The sequence below is a fragment of the Pomacea canaliculata genome, linkage group LG7 (assembly GCF_003073045.1).
Source record: "Pomacea canaliculata isolate SZHN2017 linkage group LG7, ASM307304v1, whole genome shotgun sequence".
In the NCBI taxonomy this organism is placed as follows: Eukaryota; Metazoa; Mollusca; class Gastropoda; order Architaenioglossa; family Ampullariidae; genus Pomacea; species Pomacea canaliculata.
This window is the reverse complement of record NC_037596.1, coordinates 3,755,335-3,779,248: the sequence shown is the minus strand read 5'-3', so window position 1 is coordinate 3,779,248 and position 23,914 is coordinate 3,755,335. Positions and strand designations below refer to the sequence as shown.

At 37.8% G+C, this 23,914-nt stretch overlaps 6 protein-coding genes across 8 annotated transcripts; 4 read left to right on the top strand and 2 right to left on the bottom strand.

Annotated features, from left to right (window-relative positions):
* Nucleotides 1-136: 136 nt before the first annotated feature.
* LOC112567815 lies at nt 137-2,510 on the top strand. Of its 2 annotated transcripts, none has more exons than XM_025244667.1 (4): nt 137-468; nt 1,048-1,449; nt 1,811-1,945; nt 2,232-2,510. In XM_025244667.1, the coding sequence occupies exons 1-4, from the start codon at nt 393-395 to the stop codon at nt 2,291-2,293; spliced, it is 675 nt and encodes a 224-aa protein (XP_025100452.1). In that variant the 5' UTR covers nt 137-392; the 3' UTR covers nt 2,294-2,510. The 2 variants fall into 2 exon arrangements, with proteins under 2 accessions (XP_025100452.1, XP_025100451.1); XM_025244666.1 differs by having other exon boundaries at nt 147-468; nt 1,808-1,945.
* Nucleotides 2,511-3,542: 1,032 nt separating this feature from the next.
* Nucleotides 3,543-8,683, bottom strand: LOC112567811 (zinc finger protein 99-like). Its single transcript, XM_025244660.1, has 2 exons — nt 8,485-8,683; nt 3,543-6,436 (listed from the first exon to the last, which is right to left on the bottom strand). Exon 2 carries the CDS (start codon nt 5,907-5,909, stop codon nt 4,329-4,331), a length of 1,581 nt encoding a protein of 526 aa, XP_025100445.1. The 5' UTR covers nt 5,910-6,436; nt 8,485-8,683; the 3' UTR covers nt 3,543-4,328.
* Nucleotides 8,684-8,885: 202 nt separating this feature from the next.
* Nucleotides 8,886-12,737, top strand: LOC112567814. The gene is made up of 4 exons (XM_025244665.1): nt 8,886-9,617; nt 10,816-11,205; nt 11,404-11,556; nt 11,810-12,737. Exons 1-4 carry the CDS (start codon nt 9,548-9,550, stop codon nt 11,899-11,901), a joined length of 705 nt encoding a protein of 234 aa, XP_025100450.1. The 5' UTR covers nt 8,886-9,547; the 3' UTR covers nt 11,902-12,737.
* A 959-nt stretch (nt 12,738-13,696) lies between these two features.
* On the top strand, nt 13,697-17,226 carry LOC112567813. Its single transcript, XM_025244664.1, has 4 exons — nt 13,697-13,895; nt 14,291-14,689; nt 16,045-16,194; nt 16,655-17,226. Exons 1-4 carry the CDS (start codon nt 13,820-13,822, stop codon nt 16,747-16,749), a joined length of 720 nt encoding a protein of 239 aa, XP_025100449.1. The 5' UTR covers nt 13,697-13,819; the 3' UTR covers nt 16,750-17,226.
* A 494-nt stretch (nt 17,227-17,720) lies between these two features.
* LOC112567812 lies at nt 17,721-20,544 on the top strand. 2 transcript variants are annotated; one of them, XM_025244662.1, is made up of 3 exons: nt 17,721-18,515; nt 18,720-18,767; nt 20,143-20,544. In XM_025244662.1, exons 1-3 carry the CDS (start codon nt 18,113-18,115, stop codon nt 20,514-20,516), a joined length of 825 nt encoding a protein of 274 aa, XP_025100447.1. In that variant the 5' UTR covers nt 17,721-18,112; the 3' UTR covers nt 20,517-20,544. The 2 variants fall into 2 exon arrangements, with proteins under 2 accessions (XP_025100447.1, XP_025100448.1); XM_025244663.1 differs by lacking the exon at nt 17,721-18,515 and adding an exon at nt 18,529-18,627.
* A 28-nt stretch (nt 20,545-20,572) lies between these two features.
* LOC112567810 (zinc finger protein 883-like) lies at nt 20,573-23,607 on the bottom strand. The gene has a single exon (XM_025244659.1). It carries the CDS (start codon nt 23,379-23,381, stop codon nt 21,729-21,731), a length of 1,653 nt encoding a protein of 550 aa, XP_025100444.1. The 5' UTR covers nt 23,382-23,607; the 3' UTR covers nt 20,573-21,728.
* Nucleotides 23,608-23,914: the final 307 nt, after the last annotated feature.

Below are 23,914 nucleotides of genomic sequence, written 5' to 3'. Positions count from 1 at the left end.
TACCGATCTCTAGATGCTGTGCAAGCGTGAGCCGGATGTGTGGACCATGAATCCTCACTAAACCGTGACTTCTTCTATCACACAGCATGCTTGAATTGATGTGTTAGCGAAAGCGTGCCAATGTTAAATTAAACTTCCGCGTGCGAAAGTGGTTGAGATAAGTTAACTTTACTGCAAGATGTCAAGAACACGGCGGTTGTTTTATTCTCTCACTGCACGACTGACATAGTTATTAAGTCAGGTATTTCAGAATATTGAACCATCGATTAACTCACTTCTACAGCAGTTTTTTTTTTCAGGGAAAGTAGACATCAGCTATCTGCTCACACCTCTCGATGGAAATTGTTCATGACATCCGTCTCGTCGTTCCTGTGTCTAACCTTCACTAAGTCATGAAAGAAGTTTACAGAATCTGCTTCTTGCTTGTGACTTTACTGAAAGTTCTTTGCCAGCCTTGTGTCCCTAATTGTAAGTATAGCTAATAATTACTTCTTGAGTAATCCTTGCAGAGTTTAACTTGCCATACTTGCTGTCATTTAGTATGAATACAAGGAAGTCTTACAAGCATGAGAAGCCTAAGTAGCTGAGCACTTTTATTACGAACAAGGACGAGTGTTAAATATACACATTCTACTTGTTATGGCACTTCAAGATGACATTTAGCCTTTCCCTGTAGGGACTGTAGCTGGTGTAGTTTTCTTCAAAATGGACTATAGATTATACGAGTGACAAAAGAAATGGTCGTTATAACTTTACAGTTACTACTTACTCGTTACTGCAGATGGACGTTGACACAAAACGTAGCTTTAACACATTAAACTTTAATTCTGTTGTTAAACCCCTAGTTAGCTCAAGCCTGTCAAATTAACTTCAATATATAGTTGACTGTTTGTATATGAATATGCACATTTATGATTGTCTATAAATGATTTTATGGATGACTTTGTAGTGCTACAGTCAGTCTCGTGTTTGCGCGTCTGTTTAATGTGTCTGTACATGTGTTTCTCTTCTGTGCGCTAACTGAAGTGTTTGTCAAACTTCTTTTAGGTGTCAAAATGGATATTGTTGATAATCCATCCAAGGACGATGTTATCCTAGTTGAAGAAAACCTTGTCGTCAATTTGACATTTCATGTTGACACAACGGCTTGCATAGACAATACACAACAGTGGGTCTTGAAACTGTCGACATTTGAAAAGGAAATGGCTATCGATAAATGCAAGATTCCTTTTAGTAACGGGATGTGTCAAAAAAAGGCGCAAAAAGAACCGTGTTCCTGCTTTGATAGTAATAAGCGCCTTGTCCAGATCCATGAAAACTTTAATGGGTCGTATTATCAAGTATACTCCTGGACAGGGATGACACATGATGCATCGACAGATGTAAAGCTTCTGAAAAGAATCTTTGTGGTCTTCAAATCAAAGACTAACGGAAACCAAATGAAAACACGTGAGTAAGAGAGGGAGCATGATTGGTATTTTATAACATAAACAGGAAAGTGGAGTCGGTGCAGATGAAGTTGTAACTGACGGTTGAATGGATTAGATAATTACAGGTATGATAGAATTTTAATGATAGCTACTTACCTCTTGTTACTAACTTTATTTTCTGCTTCAAGATTAATGTCTTATTTGTATTTAGTGGTGAGATTTTGGTCTGTGTTTGTAATGGTCTTTATTTCGCCTTCTACGAGAACCTTGGTTCCAGCAGCCTTAAAGAATGATACCGATCAAAAAAGTGTTAATTAATTACAACATTTATTTATTATGAACATAGTCAAAGATCAGTTTATTTCTTATATTTGCAGCAAGAGACAACCCTGGTGTACAATATTTATGTCTCAGTCTTCCAGTCGTCATAGCGGTCTGTGCAAGTGCTGCCATTGTTGTCGTTATCGCAATTATCTTCATCGTCAAAAGCTGTAAAACCAAAAACAAATCAACCAGTAAGTATAATTCACAATTGTAGGAAGTGTATAGTTTGAGATACTATAACGATAACGACTATAACGATAAAGACCTTGTGTAATTACACGAGCATGTCGAGAATCGGCCGACCGTCACAGAACAAACGGTATTGGTATAGTTCAGCACTGTGCATCATATTGCGATAAGTACACATATGGTTCATCATCATTTAGTCGGACACTAAGAGGACGCAAAGACTAATAGTGTCAGAAATTTTAGTTTTACAGACTGTGCTGTGAAAGTGTCTCATTTACTTTGTTTCAGGAACCACCATCGCCATCTATGACAACAGACAAACGTACGATCATCTCAGCAGACCACAGTAAACACCTATCTTCTTGACAATGAGTAAAGAGGTCTAAAGGTCATCCTGACATGAGAACAGATTATGTTGATACGTAGAGTGTTAGAAGCAAATAGAACTAGAAAATGAATGAATAAAAATGAAGACGTTAAAGCTACACCATAGCTCAAGTCAGGAGTTTAGGTCGAAGGAAAAATGAGTTTACGAACGAACAAATAAAAAAATCAATGAAAAAAAAACGCTTGATATATGAAAGAATAAATGATGTCAGAGTAAAATTAGGATCCAACCAACCGACCACTAAATAAAATAATAAAAAGAGGAATGCATGAGTAACCGACTCTCGTAACAAACTCCAAAAAATAAAAAATAGAAATAAGACAACGCATCTGAATAAAGTGTGTAGTTGTACACATCACAAATCCAAAAAAGCAAGCAAATCACACGATCTACTGCAACACTTCTAACAGTTTATAGGACACCTGCTGTGTAAATGGAATATATTATGATCGAAATTCATTTCAACCTCGAAACGTACAGATTGAAATTATCAGATTACTATCCTGTCTCTCTGTCATAAAGAGCTACAAAAGGGGAGATTATCGCCTACGGAAATGTAATGACAGACGTTGGTATGTAAGCATAACTAGAGAAAAGTGTTCCTGTAGTCTGTGCTGTCACGGAAACTCAGTTTTTTTACTATCTACTGTACGTCGTTATAGTGTGAAAGTGGAAATGAAGCGTGGTCAAAGGGAGTTCACTCTAGCGAATAATTAAATAAATGCAGACGACACTGGCTGACAACAACAGAATAGGACGTGTAATTTAACTGGCGCGTGAGATTGCGTCGCGCGAATGAGAAGGAAATAGTGTGTACAGAGAAATTAATACAGATTAATTTCTTAGGAATTATTGGGGGAGGGGGTAGGAAATAAAGAGTTGCTGCAACCCTGGTGTGCAGGACGTTGGCGAGAGGAACTGATACCGTATGAGCTGATCAACGGCGGATCTAGACATCATCTCATAACAAGGATTTTCTCCCAGTTAATCTGCCTTCAGCGGAGACTACGCAAGTAGTCAGTCGTGGCCTTATCGGAAGATTTGTGAGGAATCTCCAAGTATCATCACCTCAGCTAAATTATAACGACCTGTTTTCTTGACATCTAGTGGATCAGTCTCCAGATTGTTTAGTCCTGCTGACATGCTGCACTAATTCGTTTCACCGAAGTGGTCGGACGGATAACATCGTGAAAGACTGATAAAGGACCGAAAAACCCACATTCCTTATTTTAGACTTCAAAGTAGAAGAAAAATAACAATGAATCAAAAGAATGAGTTATACAAGGGCTCAAAAGGAACAGACACATAACAAACAAAAGAAATTCATTACTCCAGTACAAAATCACCTTTCCCATTACTTTTTATTACTTTCAATAAAAAAGGAATTATGCTGCAAATGTTAAATCGTATTGACCATAGCTGAAAAACAATATAAACATAACATTACTTAACAAGCAAAAAAGAGTAATATAATGGATTAATTATTATAGCTAATGACATCATTGGCCATGTGTGTGAAGAAAGAGGGCAAGCTGTAAAAGGTGCTGAGCTTAAGGTGCTCTTTCAAATTATTGATCTTCTAAGTAAACCCTGACCTACACTGCATTAATGAGGTTTCTCTTCACTTTGAATTATCAAGTATCTTTATAAAAGGGCTGGCAGCCTAAAGGTCAATGTACACACTTCATGCAATGTCAATGTGTTTTTTCAAATAACAACAACAAATGCAAAATTTGTAAAAAGCATACTCACATGCCAAAGAAACATGCTTTTAGCACCTAAGAACAAGAACGAAACATGGACAGAATATGAGGGACAAGAAAACAAATAACACATGAACTAAGAAGGAATAAACAACAGTATTAATGATGAATAAAAACAAGTACCAAAAAATGCAAAGAGGAACCAAAAAACAAGAACTGAGAGTAATCATTTAGAAAAAGACAACCTTACATAGCACGGCTGTTTTTAATGGGCTGGCAGCCTAAAAATCCGATTCATCTTGCATTAGCTACATCTCTCATCACTGGCTGATGGGTCAGCATGTGATCTTTTAAATTACATGACCGCCTAAAAGCTTTCTTACATAGGTTACACTGGTGCAGTTTCTCATCACTGTGAGTCAACATGTGCTTTTTCAGGATATCTAATCTTTTGAAAGCTCTCTGACATACAGTACACTGGTGAGGTCTATCATCGCTGTGGGTTAGCACGTGTGATTTCAAGTGATCTGAAAACTTAAATGAAGCTTCACACAAACTGCACTTGTAAGGTTTCATATCACTGTGGGTCAACATGTGCCTTTTTAGATAGAACAAGGTCTTAAAAACAGTTTTACAGATATTACACTGGGGAGACTTCATATCACTATGTGACAGCATGTGCCACTGTGGGTTATTTAAACTTTTAAAATCTGAAGGACTTGGAGTACAATGGTCAGTTCTCCTATAATTGTGGATCCGCATGTGTGATTTTAACTGATTTGGGAGCCTAAATGCAGCTTCACACAAAGTGCATTGGTATGGTTTTTCATCACTGTGAGTCAACATGTGCTTTTTTAGGATATCTAATCTTTTGAAAGCTATATGGCATTCAGTGCACTGGTAAGGTCTTTTATTACTGTGGGTTAGCATGTGTGATTTTAAGTGATTCGAGACCTTAAACGAAGCTTCACACAAACTGCATTGGTAAGGTTTCACATCACTGTGGGTCAGCATGTGCCTTTTTAAATAGAATGAGGTCTTAAAAGCAGCTTTACATACCCTACACTGATGAGGATTCATATCACTATGAGCAACCATGTGCTTCTTTAGGTTAGATAAACTGTTAAAAGCTAAATGACATTGAGTACAATGGTGAGGTCTCTTATCACTGTGGGTCAGAATGTGTGATTTTAACTGATTGAGGAGCCTAAATGCCGCTTCACACAAACTACACTGGTAAGGTTTCACATCAATGTGAGTATCCATATGATCTTTTAGGCAAGCTGATGTTTTCAAAGTTACATGACATATGCTGCACTGGTAAGGTTCCATATCATCAGATTCCATATAATCGTGGATCAACATGTGCCTTTTTAAATATAATGAGCTCTTAAAACATGCTTTACAGACATTACACTGGTGAAGTTTCTCATCACTGTGGGTCAGCATGTGCCGATTTAACTGATATGAATATATAAACTTAGCTTTACACAAACTGCACTGGTGAGATCTCTCTCTACTTTTGGTTACCTTGTGCTGTTTTAAAGTATCTAGTCTTTCTAACACAACTGTAGTGCACTGCTCAGCTTGAAAATCAGAGTGAATCATCACATGTTTCCTGAGCAGAGTTGGGCAACTGAAAGAAGACAAACACACTTGGCACTGATAAAGTTTAGCATCACTGTTAATTCCTGTCCCTGAATCGAAGGCAACTTCAGTGACAGTTGGATGTGTCTGATGCTGTTGAATGTTTGTTATAACATCTATCACCTCAGGAGTTTTACACCTATGGCCACTTGCTTCTTGAAATTTCTCATCACTGTCATGCTGCCCCAATGTGTGCTGACCAGGCCAGTCTGTCTCGGTCTTCATCATGTGACTATCATCTTCTTGTTTAAACACAAGTAACTCTTCTGTCTTTGTACAAAGCACAGGATCCTGCTCAGACTTAACTGAAGAAGTAAAGTCTTACAAGTGGCACTCCAGTTTCACATCTCTTTCATGCATCCTGTCTGACTGCTCAATGTGTGCAGCATGCTCTGGTTTTATGGAATAAAGTTCTTGACCAGGAACTTGCTCAGTTTTAATACAGTCAATGACATCTTGAGAGTTTAACTCCAGTTTTACAGCATCTACATGTTTCCAATTTGATTGATTATGTGTAGCAAGCTCATGTGTGAAGTGAGTTCCACCAGAGCTGTTCCATAGATCATGAAGATCAGCTATAGAGCTAGGTTCACTCTTTATTCTGTGCAAACATGGGACCTGGATTTGATTGTTGGTGGCAGACATAGCTTACTGTTCTTGTAACATTACCTATCTTGTCTGGTGGTTAAATTAGATGACACTGCACACAAGTTTTCTGCTCCTTTGTCTCTTGTCCCTTGTGCTATAATAAAGACCTGAAATATTACAATATAACAATACATTAATTTTATCTTACTTGTTTCATCCTTCCTTTTGATTTTTTTTTAGGCAAAGTCTACAATTATATAAGTTAGAAACATCAGAACAGCACATAGTTTTTTTGTTAAACCAGTTAAATACTAGTAACCTACTTAAAGCACCACAATTGCTTTTCATGACTGTAAGGATAGTTTGCTTTACAAGTAAAAAAAAAATAGTTATATAACACCTGGTGTTAGGGCATGGAGGGGAAGCGGACGGCCGAGTGGTTAGAGCGCTGGCGTCCGAACCGAGAGCGCGCTGGTTCAATTCCCGATAAGCGCAGCAAACTTCCCCCAGTCGACCCAGCTGAAGGGAATGGGTACCTGACTCCATAGAGGTTTGGGGAAGGTAAGGCAGCGAGGGAGAGGAGATGGGCACCACCCTCATGTAAAAAGCTGGCCCCGAGAAAAGTGGGGTCTCTAACACCTCACTCCCCAAACGACCTTAAAAGGTTATGGGACGACCTTTTGTTAGGGCATGACAAATACATCTACAACATAATAAAAGATCTCACAAAGGAATCAACACCATGTTTATTAAACTAAAACCAGACAGCAGAATTTGTAATTGCAGTAACTGAAGAAGCCTGAACAACATATCAGATGAAAGTTATATTTTTTATTCATAATCAACAATACACATAACTGGCCTTAATAATACTGCATAATAATTTCTAGCATGCAAATGTAAATGGTCCACTTAATGCAACGGGCTGGTAATTTCATCCCACCGCCTGAGTCAAATCATCCCACCTATGTCTATATCCTCCCAGGTGAAACCATATTGTCCCAACACAGAAAAGTCAGGCACCAGAGAAATCGTTCACCGATGGCATGACTAGCTATTAACATTATGTGTTCTGTAACTCCACATTATTATTGTATGCAGAGTGTCAATGTTCGTGTACTTAAAGCACATCTTGCTACTGTAGTGCACCACTGTCATCAATTGTGAAACCCATCTTAAAAGAATGTTGAAAATTGTGACATATAAATCCACACCCTTACTATTATTCATATAATATTCACAGTGATGACAGCAATTTTTTGCACAGTAAGGAGTACCAGGTAGTAATATATTTCATAATGAAGTGTTATTATGTCGTATTTATTGTACATGGTCCCTGGGCAATTGATGTGACAAATGTACTCTGGCTACTTGATGTTGTCTGCTAATTTAGCCTAGATTTTATTTTGATGGCCGTTAGTTATTCTTTAGTTGGCAAATCACATTTAATGATGTATATCATTCCAGGCTCAAAAGACATTTATCACCTCGATCGGCAAGACCAGTCTTTTGAGTGTGGGATGTGTTGCCAAATATGGTTGTGCTCTTAGTTTTGCTCAACATAGTTTTTAAAAAAATTGAAAGACAATTTGCTGTCAAGTTTCAGCATGTTATTTTAACTTTAATGAGATTGCATTTAAATTTATCTTTTGATTTGTTATCAGATTTGTTTTGTTTTGTTTTTTGTTTTTGTTTTTGATTTGTTTTTGTTTTTTTTGTTGTTGTTTTTTTGTGTTTCACGATGTACAGCAGCCAGAATATTTTACACTGTTCTTGGTGTTTATTTTTGCACTCAGCATTTTGTTTTTTGGTCTGACAGAGAATTAAAGCATTAAGAAAGACAATGCTGCAGCTTTCTAGAAAATTTTGAAAGAAAGGTGACTGTAATCATTGATTGCTTTGAGGTGAGTTTATAAGACACCATAGTTTTTGCTGAGTGAATTTCTTGTCTATACTGTCGAGAAAATAGCGCGAATACCGAGAACTATTTACGTTTCGGGCAACGGCTTGTTTGTCCGCCAGCTGAGTTACGCCCCTTCAATTGTGTACTTCGTCATACGCATCGTGCCGGAGCTAGTACACGTTTCTCCTTTCTACAAGTTATGCTTAGGTTTGGACTTCAATATGAACTTCGGCAAAAGCATTTTAGTAAAACAAGGAAAGAAAACGCCTGATTGACATCAAGGCCTAAATACAATAACAATATTTTACTGACCTCATAATTGAGTCGGCAGGGACAGTCCTTTCACGATTCGCCATCTCTGATAATGCACGATGTCTCCAGGGCACACGCACGGTCTGCTGAAGGCTTGAAGGCGAGTTAAACAGTCGAGCTTTAGGTTGCAACAGCCGAGTATCCTTCAAAGAAACCTATGCTTTATGACACAAGTTGGCGAGAAGTTTCTTCTTTACGGTAGTACGTCAGAGGTCAGTCGATTCTATTAAGCAGAGGGGAGTGAGGGTAGGGTACGATCCACTGTTCACAGGGGAGTTTAATTCGCAGTTGTCGGACCAAACTGAATGGTGCTGCGTCACGTTGGTACACCATTCACAACATTGCAGCTAACACCAGAGAAATAACAAAAAGGGAGAGCAGAATGTAGTCTTTGCCTACCTAAGCTCAGATCATGGCTATCGGCCGTGAGATAACATGGATTGGAAGAGTACTACAATCGAACAACAGTATTAATCCAAGGACGGAAAGAAAACTGCCTATTCCTCTAAAATGAAAATATGACTACTTGTGACATTCTAAGCTAAAAACATTCTTGTCGTAACCCTTAACCTAATTTTTTTTTCTCAACAAAAGTCTTACTACGAGATCTGAGAGCTCACAACATGAGCATGTGCTATGATCAAAAAGATTTCAGACAAGCAATCGATTAAGGTTAACAGTGCAGTGCCCTGAGCATCGAATTCAAAGTGTCTGATTGAATTTCCATATATATATATCAGAGATTAGTTTGCTTGTTGACAAACGTTCTATGCATCAAATGTTTGCCCCTAATCCACTGGTGATCTTTGCACACAACTTTGCTAAACTTGATCAACCGTTCTACATTTGAAGGCGTTTGGAAGTATTACATTTAATATATTTAGAAAATGCTTAGCGCCAGGAAAGTGAAAACTACTTAACATGGCCTAGTGGGGTTTAGGGTGTCCTGACTCGTTAAAGCAACAGTAGGTGGAAGGAATCATTTCAACAAACCTATTTCTCCCAGCATTTGTCTGTGTGGACTCTGTTCACGGTGCACACTGTCGGCCGATCTCCTCTCAAAATGAGCAACGACTTCATCTACATGATGGTGTGTATGTCACTGTGGTTATGTGTGACATCAACTGATGGCTGTAAGTAGCACCTTCTTTTATGATAAATCGCAGGTGTCACATGGTATTCCTGTGACGTAGTGGTAGACCCCTGTGACTAGTGATACAGCCTGCCATGTCAAACTATTATATCATCATCATCGTCTTCGTCATCGTCGTCATCGTCATCGTTATCATCATCATGGTCTCTTGTAATATTGCGAACATCTGTCAGAACAAAGAACTTAATTACCGACAGTAAAGAACCATTTTAATCGGACACACAGAAATTAGCACAAAAAAAGTCCCGCGCTTTTCAATTTTTTTTATATGAATTGTTAGTGAACATTTCTCAGTATATGTTCACACCTTTCCCCATAGAACAAAGTGGGTGGAAGAGTCAAGTTCTCAAGCACTTAATGACTTCCAGCGTCCAGCTAAAACCTACAGACTGAGTTATCTGCCATTTGCTAGTGTTATCATTGGTTTACGTTTGTTTAAATGATAACTAATCCTTTTTTATTGCAAGAAACCAGTAAGATAAGTAATACATACATTAAGGTATAAAGAAAACAACTCGTGAGAATAGAAAGCTATTTCAAAGATTGTAAAAAGTGATTAGACTATTCCCCTTGCAGCCCTCATTGTACCACTAAGACTAATTCTAGTACCCATTATGATCTGTTCCGGATAAATTAATGAAAGATTTCCTGTACAGCTCTGCTTCTTGCAGATGTTGATTAGTCGTTGGAATCCTTTAAGGAACTGAGGCACTAGCACTGCTCAACATGGTCTCTAAGGTAGTCATCCCCGTCAGTAGTTTCAACAAAAGTTGTCTTTAATTTTATGAATGTAGCGGCCTGAATACTGTTAAACACAAGCAGCCCATTTCATCAAATATTGAACAAATAAGTTGTATTTAGTTTATCATGATGGCTAGAGAGTTGAACTGGTAAGTGTATGATTCCACACGTTTTTTTTTGTTTTTTTTTTTTTGGTGACAGTCACATAAAGTCTGGCATAACACAATCAAACATTTGACAGTATTTGTTTAATGAAAATGCTGTTGAATGCCTTTGAAATTTTAGTTGTCTGCTGTAAGGACTACTTTTTCTATTTTAAACTTTAATATATTAGAGTGTTTCAGTTTTGTATACATATTTGCATGAGCGTGTTTGTGTGTGTGTGTGTGAGAGAGAGAGAGAGAATAGAGTGACCTAATGTTTTCTTTTTCCTTCAGGTCTTACAATAGAAATACTCGGCAACGTTTCTATTAACGATGTTATCGAAGTAGAAGAAAATTCAGATGTCAACCTAACATTTTATGTCAACACTAACTCCTGTGAGAAGATTACACCAGCAGGTCCTTTGAAGATGTCAACAATGAGAAAACAAATGATAATTGACGAATGCAAGATTATGTTAACAAAAACAACCTGCCAAAAGTCAATGCAAGACCAACCGTGTTCCTGTCTGTATCCTGACAAAACACTTGTCCAGTTCTACAAATCATTCGAAGAGACTGATTATCAAGTCTACTTTTGGCTGTGGCCTCCGTACAAAGATGAAGTAGGAGACGTAACCTTTGTGGTCAGAAAACCAAGAATGGAGACGGAGTGTACTAAGACCTGTGAGTGGTTAGATGTTATCACACGAAAATATTTTTTTCAACAGCTTTACTTAATGAAAAGAAACACATTTTGATCACAGATAAATTTTGCATCTTTCTGTGAGTTTTATTTTCGTAGATATTACTCATTTTACAATGCGGGGGTATTTTTCATAAAAAAAGTTTCCTTTAGGTTTTACATTTATTAATGTCGTGCAGGTAACGATACAAACCAGACAGAAGCAGATGTGTGTCTACCTCTTCTTTACGTCATTGTGCCGTCTGCAGCTGCTGTCATCGTCGTAGTCGCCGTTGTTGCTTTTGGATGCCTCGTCAGACGACTATGTAAAGCCAGAAACATCACCCATGAAGGTGGCGATAACAATCTGAGAAAACAAAATCACGGTGTTTTTAGTTCTGTCGATCTAAAACAATCGTTATAAGACCGTTAGTGAGGCTTACTGAATAAATAAAAGTGTGTTCTGTGTGAACATTTGCGTCAAGGACAGTTAGACAAACGATGGCAAAAACAGTTTTAGCAAGAATTATTACACACTGCATTATGCAAATAAAGTTGAACTAATGCCTTAAATTTAAATGTTCTTTCGTGCTTTTCGGTTCTCAGAGGACTCAGATGAAGATGCTCATCCGCAGGAACTAATCCAAGAGCTGGCTGCATCACAGTCAAGACGACACAGACGACACAGAGAGCAATGAAGAATAAATACAGTTGAGATCACCGGCAACAGTTATTTTTCTCTCAAACCTGTGTGACAAGCGGGGTTTGTTTGTTTGTTTGTTTGTTTGTTTGTTTGTTTGTTTGTTTGTTTGTTTGTTTGTTTGTTTGTTTGTTTGTTTGTTTGTTTGTTTTCCTTAATCGAGTCAATGTTATGGGACATCTGACCAAGTTTGGCAAGTTTTTGTTTATTAACCTTACAGGAAATCACAGGAAACCTATGGTTTTAAGTGACTGCTTGTGACATTGGAGAGGTAAATTTTGACATGTTGACTTTAATCGAAATATTGCCAATAGTTTTGCTAATATTAAAATTTTTAGAGGAAGTTTTAAGCTTTGACACTCTTGCCTGTTGATTAAAGGCTTTCCGACGCTGCTGACATCACCTGTAGATGTCAAATTTTAGTTGTAGCCACTAGGCAGTCTTTTGTGTCCTCAATATTTTGTTGTTGTTGTTTATAAAAAAAATCTCGGTAAAGAACTGGATAATAATTTTGCAACTCTGTGTTTGAGGATAACAGATTATATTGTATTAGTTTGATTATTGTTAATTGGAAAAGGAAAGAAAAATAAAGAACAATAGTTAATAAATATATATATATTAAATTAAATTAGCTGGTGGCTGAAAGAATTCGTAAAAAAAATGAATATTTTTGTGAGAGTGACGATTGCCTTGCGTGAATAAATGATTTATTACTAAATTAATTTTATTGTAATGTGTATACTTTGTGTAATGCATGTCAATAAACAGAATAAAGAAAAGCATGTGGTACACAGCACTTTGTTGATGTTTCGCTGATATTCATGATACTAACCTGTTCTTTATGTTGATTTGTTTACTCGCTCATTCGTTCAAACCCGACGAGTTAGAGCCCGTCCGCACACACAGTCACACAAACAAAAACAACCTTAGACACACACCCCTACCTTATAGTGAAAGCTCGAGAAACAGAACTAGAATGTATGTTTGCCTAGCGAGGCTTTTTACTGAGTGATCACCGCAAGAAGGGTTAATCTTGACAATTATTCTCTCTTGTCTGTCTGTCCTCGTTAAGGTCGCTCTGACAACAGACACAAGACGACCCTGACTTTGAGAATTCAGACAGATTCGTCACTAACCCGGGAAACAGGCATTGTTTACCGCCACAACGTTCCGGCGGGGCCAGAAAAGTCCTTGTCTTCATCCTGAAGTAGTTATATTATATAAGTCCTGACACAGTATCCGGCACAAATCAACCAGGATCCAAATGAGTGGTAATGCGGACATATTTATGGCCCTCTGCTTTTTAAAATGACTCACTTTTGTGATAAAACACTTCATTGGAAAATTTCTGTGATAAATGTGTCTTTTGAAAAATAAAAACATCCCCTGATTGGTTTTGTTTGGATGCTAGGAGCTTTATTCTAAATAAGATGATCTGAAAAGTAAGTAAGCTTCCAAGTTTGTCTTCAATGAAAACTAAATTATTTTCCACCAACAACCTTGATTACAAAAAAATTTTTTTTCTTTTGCTTACAATTTCATTTAAAACCGGATGGCTTATAACTGAATTTGTTTTGGGGAAAAAAACCGAACCTACTTGTCGAAGGACTATTGTTATTTGGGGGTTTGGTCAGCGGGATCCTAAAGCTTGTAATCTGAGGAAAGAATTTACAATGTTTCCTTCCAGTCCCACCAGACTTTAACACAACGATTGAGGATATCCCGCTTTCTAATTTAAGCCTAACTCAAGTATTTTATGAGAAACTGGCCTTTAAGAACTCTCATTGTATTCTTTCCCAACCGCTAAGGTTCAATCAGTTGAAAGAGGAGAATCACTGAACGGAGGGAAGGAAATCCTGTGTTTCCCTCATCCCGCTCGCGTTGGCACATTGTACATAGTGAAACCTTTGTTCACAATGAACAGTTTGTATGCAATCTTTATTATTCTGATAGGTTTGTGGAGAGCTTTCTGTGACAAGTCTGATAAGAACTGTAAGTATGGCTGTAAAGATTTTGCTTGAATAATGCCGTGTGAAACACAGTTGATTACTAAAATAAGGGTAAAATATTTCAAAAATGTACAGTGATAAAAAATCCATACATAAATTAAGTTTAAAACTTTAAAGATGTACAACTATAAATATGTATAGACATATAACACTATAGTTTTTAAAAAAAGCTCTATTTTCATAGACACACGCTAACACAGAATTGTGGTGCGTTTAGTTTGAGGTGATTAAGTTTGAGCAGAGTTTATTATTGTTATCCCTATGTATCATTTACTTTTACACTTTTATTTACGCTTGTGACATATGTGATACTAGGTATAAGATTGAAAGCATTTATACGTGTAATTTTTTACTATATAATTTTATTTCTGGTCACAGGTGTTAAAATTGAGATTGTTGATAATCCCTCTAAAGACAATATAGTCACAGTTGAAGAAAACAGCGACTTCAACCTGACATTCTCTGTCAACACGGACAGCTGTGTTGAGAGCGCACCACAATGCATATTGAAGCTGTCAGCCTTTGAACAAGGACTTTATCTCGATAAATGCAAGATTCCCTTCAGGAACATGACCTGCCACGAAAGAACGAGTCAAGATTCGTGCTCTTGCTTAAACACCGACACACCGCGTGTCCAGTTCCGACAGTCGTTCAATGGGTCCCATTACAAAGTTTACTACTGGAGAGGGATACAATGTTCTGGTGCTACTCCCAGTGAGGTGGATCTTTTGAGAATAATCTTCGTGATTGACAAAACACCGCTGCGTCATGGACAAGGTAAACCATTTATATTCGCTCCCCCCTAACCCCCTAAGCCAGACCCCGTTTAACTGTTTAGTCCAGTCGGGGCTTTGTGAATGTAGCCTTATTAACGCTAAACTTGTTTGTGACTTTGGGCCAGGGGTGGATAAACTACGGCCCGATGATATATTTTGACCGGCCCGTCTAACAAAATGTGAAATTCACTTGTTTTCATTTTTTTTTATACACCCTAGGTTAATATGATTGACATTTAATTAATCAAGTACAACTTCGTTAGAAATCGGCAGTTCGTAACATTCTAACAAAGTACAAAGATAACAAATAACAGGCTGACATGTCTGATGTACTTAGTAGAGAGCATCGAGGGAGGCTGCCTTCAAACGAAAGGCTGATTGTAAACTGTTATTGTGGGCGAATTCAAACTTTACTTTAAACAATAAATTCCTGAAGTGAACGCTACTGTGTACTCATTTGTTGACCATTCTATTATCTATTCTAGGTTTTTCGTGGGGTTTTTTTTTTTGTTGTTGTTTGTTTGTTTGTTTGTTTTGTTTTGTCTTTTTTTGTTTGTTGTATTTTACCGGCCTGCCGCAGAGCTTAGAATTTTGAGACCCGCAAAAAGGAAACTTTGCCCACCCCTGCTTTAGTACCTTATCTTCTGCAATCTAGCTTTTGTATTATTTGTCCTTAATAACAGTGAGCTCGACGTTTTGAGATCATTATAGTTTGATTGACTATGTAATTAGTAGTTTAGTTGATGTCGTGTTGCTCCTCAAGGAGCACAGGGCCGCAACAAAACCTTTTCAGTAGACCCAGTTTCGGGTAGCCACTCTCAGTTGGGCCCACGTGGTTCCGAAGTCCTTTGCATCGCTTTCTATGGTCTTGCCGTCTTTGTCTTTCACTGGCTTGTTTGGGTTAATGTTCCTGCCTGACAGAGTTCATGTTATTTTGTATAGTCGCTTTTTGCTTACATATATAGCTGCTGTCTCAGCTTCTTCTGTCAGTTCATGGGTCAAGCGTCTCTTGTCCTCCCTGCCAGACTTCTTCACTTAGCGGCTGGCTTTTCAATATTCAGCTCTGAGATCTTCCTTCTCTTGTTGATGTTGACACTCGTTGAGCTTTTGTTTTAGTCGCTTTCTTGATTCAGTCTTTTCCCAGGTCTCTGGGGTCATTCATTCCTTGTGTTTTCTTTCCGTCTTACAACATCTGTACAGGTTGTCTTCCTAATTCTCTTGAGTGTTTACATGGTTCTTTCACTGATTTTTCTGTCAGTCCTTGCAGGGCCTCATACTTATTCTTGACTTTACATACTTAACTATTAAAGTACGCTAATTCTTTCCGTTTGTTTTTTTTTCCTTTTTTATTTGCAGAATTGGAAAGAGAGGGCACTGTCCTGGAATGTTTGCGTCCCAGTCTTTACGTCGTCATAGCAACCTGTACATTTACTGCAGTCACCGCTGTTGTTATCGCTATTATCGTAATCGTGAAAAGAGGCAAACCGAGAAGATTTCAATCCTCTAGTAAGTAGAATATCTCAATAAGTAGCAACTGTAGTATCAGACCCCGGTAGGTCGTTGATAATTTCGAACAACTGAAGTGTCGTTGTGTTGAGAGCATAAAATAAACATTCGTACACCTAAAACCATCTGCGTGCATCTAGACGCACTCAGCGACCTTTTCTGATTGCATCCTTACAAGATTCATGCATATTCCTTTTCCTACAAATTTACATAACTTTTTACATTGTTGTTTTACCGTGTTTTGAGCTTAGTGCAATACAGTGAAACTAGAAAAAGCCAAAATTTCTCTCACTCACACACGCACGCAGGCACATACACTGCCATGCTGTATTAACCAAAAAAGATCAGACAAGACAGGCAAGATAAGACAATTAGACAAACAGAAAGGGGCAGAAGTGTTTTTAACATCACACCAAATTAATGTCAATACTCAAGTTTTTAGGTTGCCTCCTTTTATTAGTTTCAGACATTGCCATTCACAGCAACCACGTCGACAGAGAGGTTGGGGGACAACCTTCAGACAGCGACGTGTATAATCACCTGAACAGACTTTAGGTGCTAATTGCCTGTTGTCTTGACAACCAGTTGATCCGACTGAAGATTCTGAAGTTCAAAAAGACATGCTGCCCCAGTCTGCGCCTTGGAAGTGCTCGGACAGAGAAAGTCGAGAATTATGCTCAGTTGAAAACGAAAAGATAAAAGAGAACAAATAAAACCAAATTCGTTGTTAGTTTTGAACTTAAAAGTAGAAGAGCGATACCAAGCAAGAAAGAATCAAAAGAATGAGTGAGTAACACAGGAACTCAAATGGGACAAACCTCAACAAATGAGAGAAATAGAATAAGAACTCGACAAACAAGGACTGTGACTCAAATAGAACAAAAACTCAGCAAACCAAAACTGATCAGTTCATACAGCGATAGAAATGGAATTAACACTCAACAAATACAGACAATAAAGAAAAACCCAACAATTAAATACAGTGACAAACACGGAACAAAACTCAACATAAGCAGTAAGAGACATTTTTTTTTTTTAAATCAACAAGCAAATACAGTGACGAAATCGAAAAAAATCAACAAAAAAGGGAGGGAAGTTAAACAAAACTCAACAAAATCACACATTGAGAGAGAGAGTTCATCGACGCTTCAAAGGTAGAGGATAGGGTGGGTGGGTGTTCATTGTGTGTCTAATTATCATCTTTCTATATGTGTCCTAGTCATAGTCCTGTCACCATCCGCTCATTGAACAACAAGATTGATATGAGATTCTTCCGTTGCTGTTGTTTTATACGGGGTTACGAAGACGCTTCATTCTGTTGATTAAATCGAAACCTGATTGGAAGTTTGCAAGGCGGAGTGACTCCCTCTCACTCCCACTCCAAATTTAACTTATATCGAGAAGCTGCTGGCAAGTAACAACCGGTGCAACCTGTGAACACCTAGTGTTATAGACTTGTTCCTTTCAAGAAAAATCGTACAAATTTGTCTCAGATCGACACAGCACAACACATTAGAGAGCAAGTACCGGTGGGTAGTACCGAAGGGGAGAGTAGTATGTAGCCTCGGTCTACAGTATTGTTAAATCATATAGTTATTCCCCTTGACGAGTATTACCATCGAGCGACAAATACAATGATAGACTGGTGAAGCTGACAGGCTACTGGAACGACACCTGACAAAAGATCTTGCTCGGTGATGACAAGGCTACTTCCGATAGTTTTATCCATTTTTCGTCGTTTTAAGTCGCCGTCTCAATCCCTGTTGCATGAGCGTCCCTAGCCCCTCACACAGCTGAGAAATAGGTCGCCTACTCGACGGTCGAGGTCAGCGATATAAATAAATTCTTCCGGAGGACGTCCAAGGATTCCCTCACCAACCATTGGTTGAATACAACCAATGAAAACTGCGCTACATCGATGGTGCTGAACCGCGAAATTTACACGTGGAGAATGGCTGAAGTTGAAAAGGAGAGATGCACCGACTGGAGCGACAAAGAAATAATGGTACTCATCGAGGAGGTGACTAGGGACTACAAGAGGCTTTTTCAGTCGCTCTCGAAATCTTGGACGGCCAAGAAAAGAAATGAGCTGTGGCTGGCGGTCTCTGAGAGAGTAAACTCTGTTGGCAGCTGCCGCAGAGAACAAGAACAAATAAGACAGAAATGGAACAATTTAAAATCTCAAACTATTTCGTTTCGAAGTCGTCAGAAATATCCCTCTACGTGCGATGGACCACTAGAAACCCCAGAGTGGTGGATAGAAAAGGTGATGAATATTTTAGAAGACCATTGTCCAGTACTGCTCTACGGCATAGGTGAAGGTTAGTCATTTTGTTTACCTGTGTACACTTCCTTTTTCACGTCTGTGCCATATGCAGAAAAAGAGATACAGAGAGAATGCAAATGACAACCCAAAGGCGCACACGGCAGCCGGTGTGATATGAAGAATTTCCATCCCAAGTGCATTTATTTAAAATAATTAGGTACATTTCTCATTCACTTAAAATATTTCCTTTTCGTTACAGGTGGTGAATCATTTACGCTGGCTCCTCCAAAAGTCATTTATGATAGTGGTGAGTAATACAATATTATTGACATATACAGGAGGTACAATGTGAGTACTTATACAGAAAACTCCAGTTCAATCTCAATAATGGAGATTGTCTGGCAGAGTATAAGCTTATTATTTTCATGCATAACATACAACAAAGAGATTAACATTTCTGAGGATGTTTTCAAGTGGGAATTTTTACAAATGTACTCTATATCCCATATATATTCCAGACAAAATATGAAATATGTATGAGAAGCAGCCAAGATTTTGTACTTAAGTGTGAAGCATTAAATAATAAGCATAAAGAGTGTTAATCTTGCACAACTCATTCTGTCCTGTAGTTCCTACTTGTATACTCAATCCAAAAGACCTTTTGCACCCTTTGTATAAAAAATACAAAACAAATAAAACCCAACCCAGAAGTGAACAGCATGTCCAACACTGTACGGTAGTAGTGTGATGAGGGAGGTTTACTTCCCACAGCTGGCTTAAAACCATAAATTGTTTAATTCAAATGCCAAACACAGACTATGACATGATTTAGGAAGCGTACACAGCAGGTTTGTCCATACATCCAGAGTCAGTTTGGACATTTAATGAGTTTTAATGTACAAGTCTGGCACATGTTACAATACCAGTGTTCGATAGTTGCAAATAGTAGTAGAAATTAATCTTCTGAATGGCACAGGTGGGCAGCATCTACTTTCTGGAGCAGTTGCTTATAAGATGTTATGAAGTTCTGAAAGGGCTATACATGGGTCCAGTCAAAAGGGCCAATATGGTTGTCACCCAGTGTAAAAATAAACAATATCATTATATAATTGTAATTTCATAGTCTTGACATGTACTACTCTAGATTGTCCAATATTTCAAACGTGCAGACTGTGAAAATATCCACATTCCACAAATGACCTCAAAGGTGAAAGATTCTGCACATAAGTATTAACAGTCAGGAGAAACCTGATAAAACAATTGTCCTGAAGACATATTTTGTTTTTGTGTAATATAAGCGTTTTAAGATGTATGAACCATACATGAAGGCAGAGGGTATATTTTCTAGATTTGTCAAATTTATTTCAGATAAAGGAGGAGTTAAAATAATTTTATGGTGATAAACATTTTTGACAGACCTAACTCCCCTAATCAACTCTGAATGCAAGAAAGACATGTCTATCGCACTCTCACCAGCAGTATGTGGTAAATATCAAAATAACTAGGGTTTTTTACTAGTTACTTAACAACACAAAGAATAACAAGCAACATAATTTATTTGTATAGAGAGAAACTGCACACAGAAAAGTAATTCAAATAATACCTTTACATAACCTAATTCGATAGTAATTACTCGGTGCTCCCAAGTAGTAGTGTTGTGAAATAATAAATTTTTTGTGCAGCATCAACACCACTGAGAGCCAGTAGCTCAAACACACCTGGTGATGTACCAACCAGCCAGAATTCTACCAGTCTACTTGGTCATCTGAACAAAAAAAGGGAAATACAATATAATGCAAAAGAATGCACTTCAAAGGCAGAAGACATGAAAATGTTGCAGCTCCTGGACAGTGAACTCGATCTAGTTAACAAAAAATCCCAACTGATGGACATGAAGATAAAACTGGCGCAGATAGAGTTAACAAATGCAAGGCTGTCACAGCTCAAGGCTTATTATGAACTAAAAACTCTAGAAAATGAATTGGCAATACCAGCTGCTGAAAGTTTCAACAAACTGATTGAGCTGGATATTGCTGCTCTGCCAAAATCAAACTGAATAATAAATATGACCAGTTTGAAATGTTGACTTGTTTGTTATAGTTTTGTTGTAAGTGTTATTAATTTGTCGACTGTTAGTTCAACCACACACTCTCTCACAGCTCTTGCCTAAGTTGTTGAGCATAAGCCATTATAAAAATTTTCTTAAATGTATGATAATCCCTGAAGGTATACATTTTGCTGCTCTTGTGTTAAAATTTCTTTACACATACCCTAGGAATAACCGTGCAACAATTCTATCATGTGTGAGTCTTCCTGCCAGTGCTGCATCCGGTTAGCTTGTTTTGACTTCACCATCAGATTGACATCTTATGTTGACTTGGATGATAATAGGTGGGTATAATTTGTGATGAAAGAAGCTAAGATGGTGGTTGGATTCTGTGACGAACATTTTGGTTGCATTAAATATATTGTGAGATGGGGCAAAACTTTTATGCCATCATTTAAGACACTTAATTGTTTACTACAAAACATTTGTCTCAGTTATCCACAATGGCCGGAAGCTTTGATTATGATTTTGGCTCATGGCAGTTTTATCTTAAATGATGTAATTACTTTTGCAGAAAACAAGACAGACAACGTTGTGTACATAATTTTTTTTATTAGCCTTACTATTTTTATGGTTAGACAACACTGCAGAAGAAGAAACAAGCCTTTTAGTGAGGATAGAATCTGTTAACTAGTATGTAATATATTAGGCGTAAGGCCACCAACATAATATTAGTTATCTTTACTATTTTTGGGTACAAATTCCACTTGACCTAAATATTACCTAATACATCAAGAAAGTAAAACAATACCTACACCTACAAAAAACTCATTCACTTGCTAAATGTGTACACCATGCCTTAACATTACTTTAGTAAGATATACTTTTTCTTACTCAATATTTCTGTTTTACCATGTTGTTAGTGTAGTCCAAAACTTAAATATCAAAGTAGTAAGACAGAAAAACATTTCATTTTTCACACACTTGCATTCCTGTTTTATCATCATAATTTGGTATCATAGTTTCCTAGTTTGACATCTTGTTAGTATCGAAATGTGACTGTGATCAGCTAGATAACATCAGTTAAATGCTTCTAATACATTTACACATGATAGTGAGAGAAACCACAGATACCACACAACAGAGACAAACAGGAACATAGCTTTATGATGATGAGGCCTTGTCTGTAGCTAAAAAAAGAAAATGTGTTATAAACGTTCATCAAGGTTGAAGTGTGAGATGATCGTTGCAGACTTCGCCATCAACATCCTGGTGAGGTTTCAATCCAGCATGAGTCCTCATGTGCCGTTTTAAGTATCCTTCTACTTTAAAAGCTTTTTTACATACAGTGCACAGGTGAGGTCGTTCATTACTGTGGGACATCATGTGTGATTTTAAACGATATGAGGCTTTAAAGGCAGCTTTACACAAACTGCACTGGTAAGGTTTCATATTATGAGTCACCATGTGCATGTGTAAGAGGTCTTCTCTTTCATAAGCTACATGACATACAGAACACTGGTAAGGTTTCATATCACCGTGGGTCAACATACGCCTTATTACACTGTATGAGGTCTTAATAGAAGGTTTGCAGAGATTAGACTGGTGAGATGTCATATCACTATGAGTAATCATGTGTCTTCGAAGGTTCGGTAATCTCTTAAAGGATGAATGACAAACAGTACATTTGTGAGGTTTCTCATCACTGTGGGTCAGCATGTGTGATTTTAACTTAGATGGGAGCTTAAATAGGGCTTCACACAAACTACACTGGTAAATTTTCAAATCACTATGAGTCAGATAGTGATGTTTTAAGCCACTTAATGTTTTGAAAGGTTCATGACATACATTACACTGGTAAGTTTTAACAACACCGTGGAGCAACATGTGCCTTTTGAAAGCTTGTAAGTGTTTTATAAAAGCTTTACAAACACTACACTGGTAAATTTTAATACTGCTATGAGTAATCATGTGTCTTTGAAGGTACTCTAATCTTTTAAAGGATGAATGACATACAGTACATTGGTGAGGTTTCTCATCACTATGGGTCAGCATGTGTTTTTTTAACAGATTTGGGAGCTTAAATGCAGCTTTACACAAGTCACACTGATAAGGTCTCGCATCACTATGTGCCACCATGTGAACTTTTAAGCTACCTGATGTTCTGAAAGGTACATGACATACACTACAGTGGTAAAGTTTCATAACACCATGGATCAACATGTGCCTGTTTAGAGCGTATAAGCTCTTAAAACGAGCTTTGCAGACATTACACGGTTTCTCATCACTGTGGGTCGGCATGTGTCGCTTTAACTGAAATGAATACATAAACTTAGCTTTACACAAACTGCAATGGTGAGATCTCTCTCTACTTTTGGTTACCGTATGGTTTTTTAAAGTATCTAATCTTTCTAACACAACCGTACATGGAGTGCACTGCTCAGCTTGAAAATCAGAGTGGATCACCACATGTTTCCTGAGCAGGGTTGGGCAGCTGAAAGAAGATAAACACACTTGGCACTGATAAAGTTTAGCATCACTGTTAATTCCTGTCCCTGAATCAATGGCAACTTCAGTAACAGCTGGATTTGTCTGATGTTGTTGACTTTCTGTTATAACATCCACCGTCTTAAGAACTTTACACCTATCACCACTTGCTTCTTGAAATTTCTCTTCACTGTCATGCTGCTCCACTGTATGGTGAGCAGGGGAGTCAGTCTCGGTCTTCATCATGTGACTATCATCTTCTTGTTTAAACACAAGTAACTCTTCTGTCTTTGTACAAAGCACAGGATCCTGCTCAGACTTCACTATATGACTATTTTTTTGTTCTTGTTTAAACGCAAGGTGCTCTTCTGTATTTGCACCAAGCATGGGATCCTGCTCAGTCTTAACTGAACAAGTTAGGTCTTGCACGTGGTATTCCAGCTTTACAGATCCCTCATGTTTGCAGTCTGACTGCTCAGTGTGTACAGCATGTTCTGGTTTTATGTGATGATGCTCACATTTTATACAACCAATGGCATCTGGAGAGTTTAACTCCAGTTTTACAGCATCCTCGTGTTTCCAGTTGAATTGATGATTATGTGTAGCAAGCTCATGTGAGATGTGAGTTTTACCACAGTCATTCTGCACACAGCTATTGTGTGACCAGTGTGACTTATATGTGTTACAACAAAATGTGCTTTCTGTCTTTTGCATCACATTTTCATTTAGGTTTTCCTGTATATCAGCCACAGAACTGGGTTCATTCTTCAAGCTGTGTATACATGGAATCTGGACTTCACTTTTTATGGCAGACATAGCTTCTTGTTCTTGTAACCTTGATTTGTCTTGTTTAGTGGGTAAATTAGTCGGACTGACACTGCCACACGGTCTCCGGATTCCTAGTCCCTTGTGCTCCAATA

Coding starts and splice junctions, on each gene's coding strand:
- LOC112567814 (XM_025244665.1), top strand. CDS start 9,548: ATGAGCAACGACTTCATCTACATGATGGTGTGTATGTCACTGTGGTTA. Junction 9,618..10,815: donor TGTGACATCAACTGATGGCT/GTAAGTAGCACC, acceptor TTTTTCCTTCAG/GTCTTACAATAGAAATACTC. Junction 11,206..11,403: donor GACGGAGTGTACTAAGACCT/GTGAGTGGTTAG, acceptor AATGTCGTGCAG/GTAACGATACAAACCAGACA.
- LOC112567810 (XM_025244659.1), bottom strand. CDS start 23,381: ATGCTTGGTGCAAATACAGAAGAGCACCTTGCGTTTAAACAAGAACAA.
- LOC112567811 (XM_025244660.1), bottom strand. CDS start 5,909: ATGATGAAGACCGAGACAGACTGGCCTGGTCAGCACACATTGGGGCAG.
- LOC112567812 (XM_025244662.1), top strand. CDS start 18,113: ATGGTGCTGAACCGCGAAATTTACACGTGGAGAATGGCTGAAGTTGAA. Junction 18,516..18,719: donor GCTCTACGGCATAGGTGAAG/GTTAGTCATTTT, acceptor TTTTCGTTACAG/GTGGTGAATCATTTACGCTG. Junction 18,768..20,142: donor AAAAGTCATTTATGATAGTG/GTGAGTAATACA, acceptor TTTTTTGTGCAG/CATCAACACCACTGAGAGCC.
- LOC112567813 (XM_025244664.1), top strand. CDS start 13,820: ATGAACAGTTTGTATGCAATCTTTATTATTCTGATAGGTTTGTGGAGA. Junction 13,896..14,290: donor TGACAAGTCTGATAAGAACT/GTAAGTATGGCT, acceptor TTCTGGTCACAG/GTGTTAAAATTGAGATTGTT. Junction 14,690..16,044: donor ACCGCTGCGTCATGGACAAG/GTAAACCATTTA, acceptor TTTTATTTGCAG/AATTGGAAAGAGAGGGCACT.
- LOC112567815 (XM_025244666.1), top strand. CDS start 393: ATGAAAGAAGTTTACAGAATCTGCTTCTTGCTTGTGACTTTACTGAAA. Junction 1,450..1,807: donor CGGAAACCAAATGAAAACAC/GTGAGTAAGAGA, acceptor TTATATTTGCAG/CAAGAGACAACCCTGGTGTA. Junction 1,946..2,231: donor AACCAAAAACAAATCAACCA/GTAAGTATAATT, acceptor ACTTTGTTTCAG/GAACCACCATCGCCATCTAT.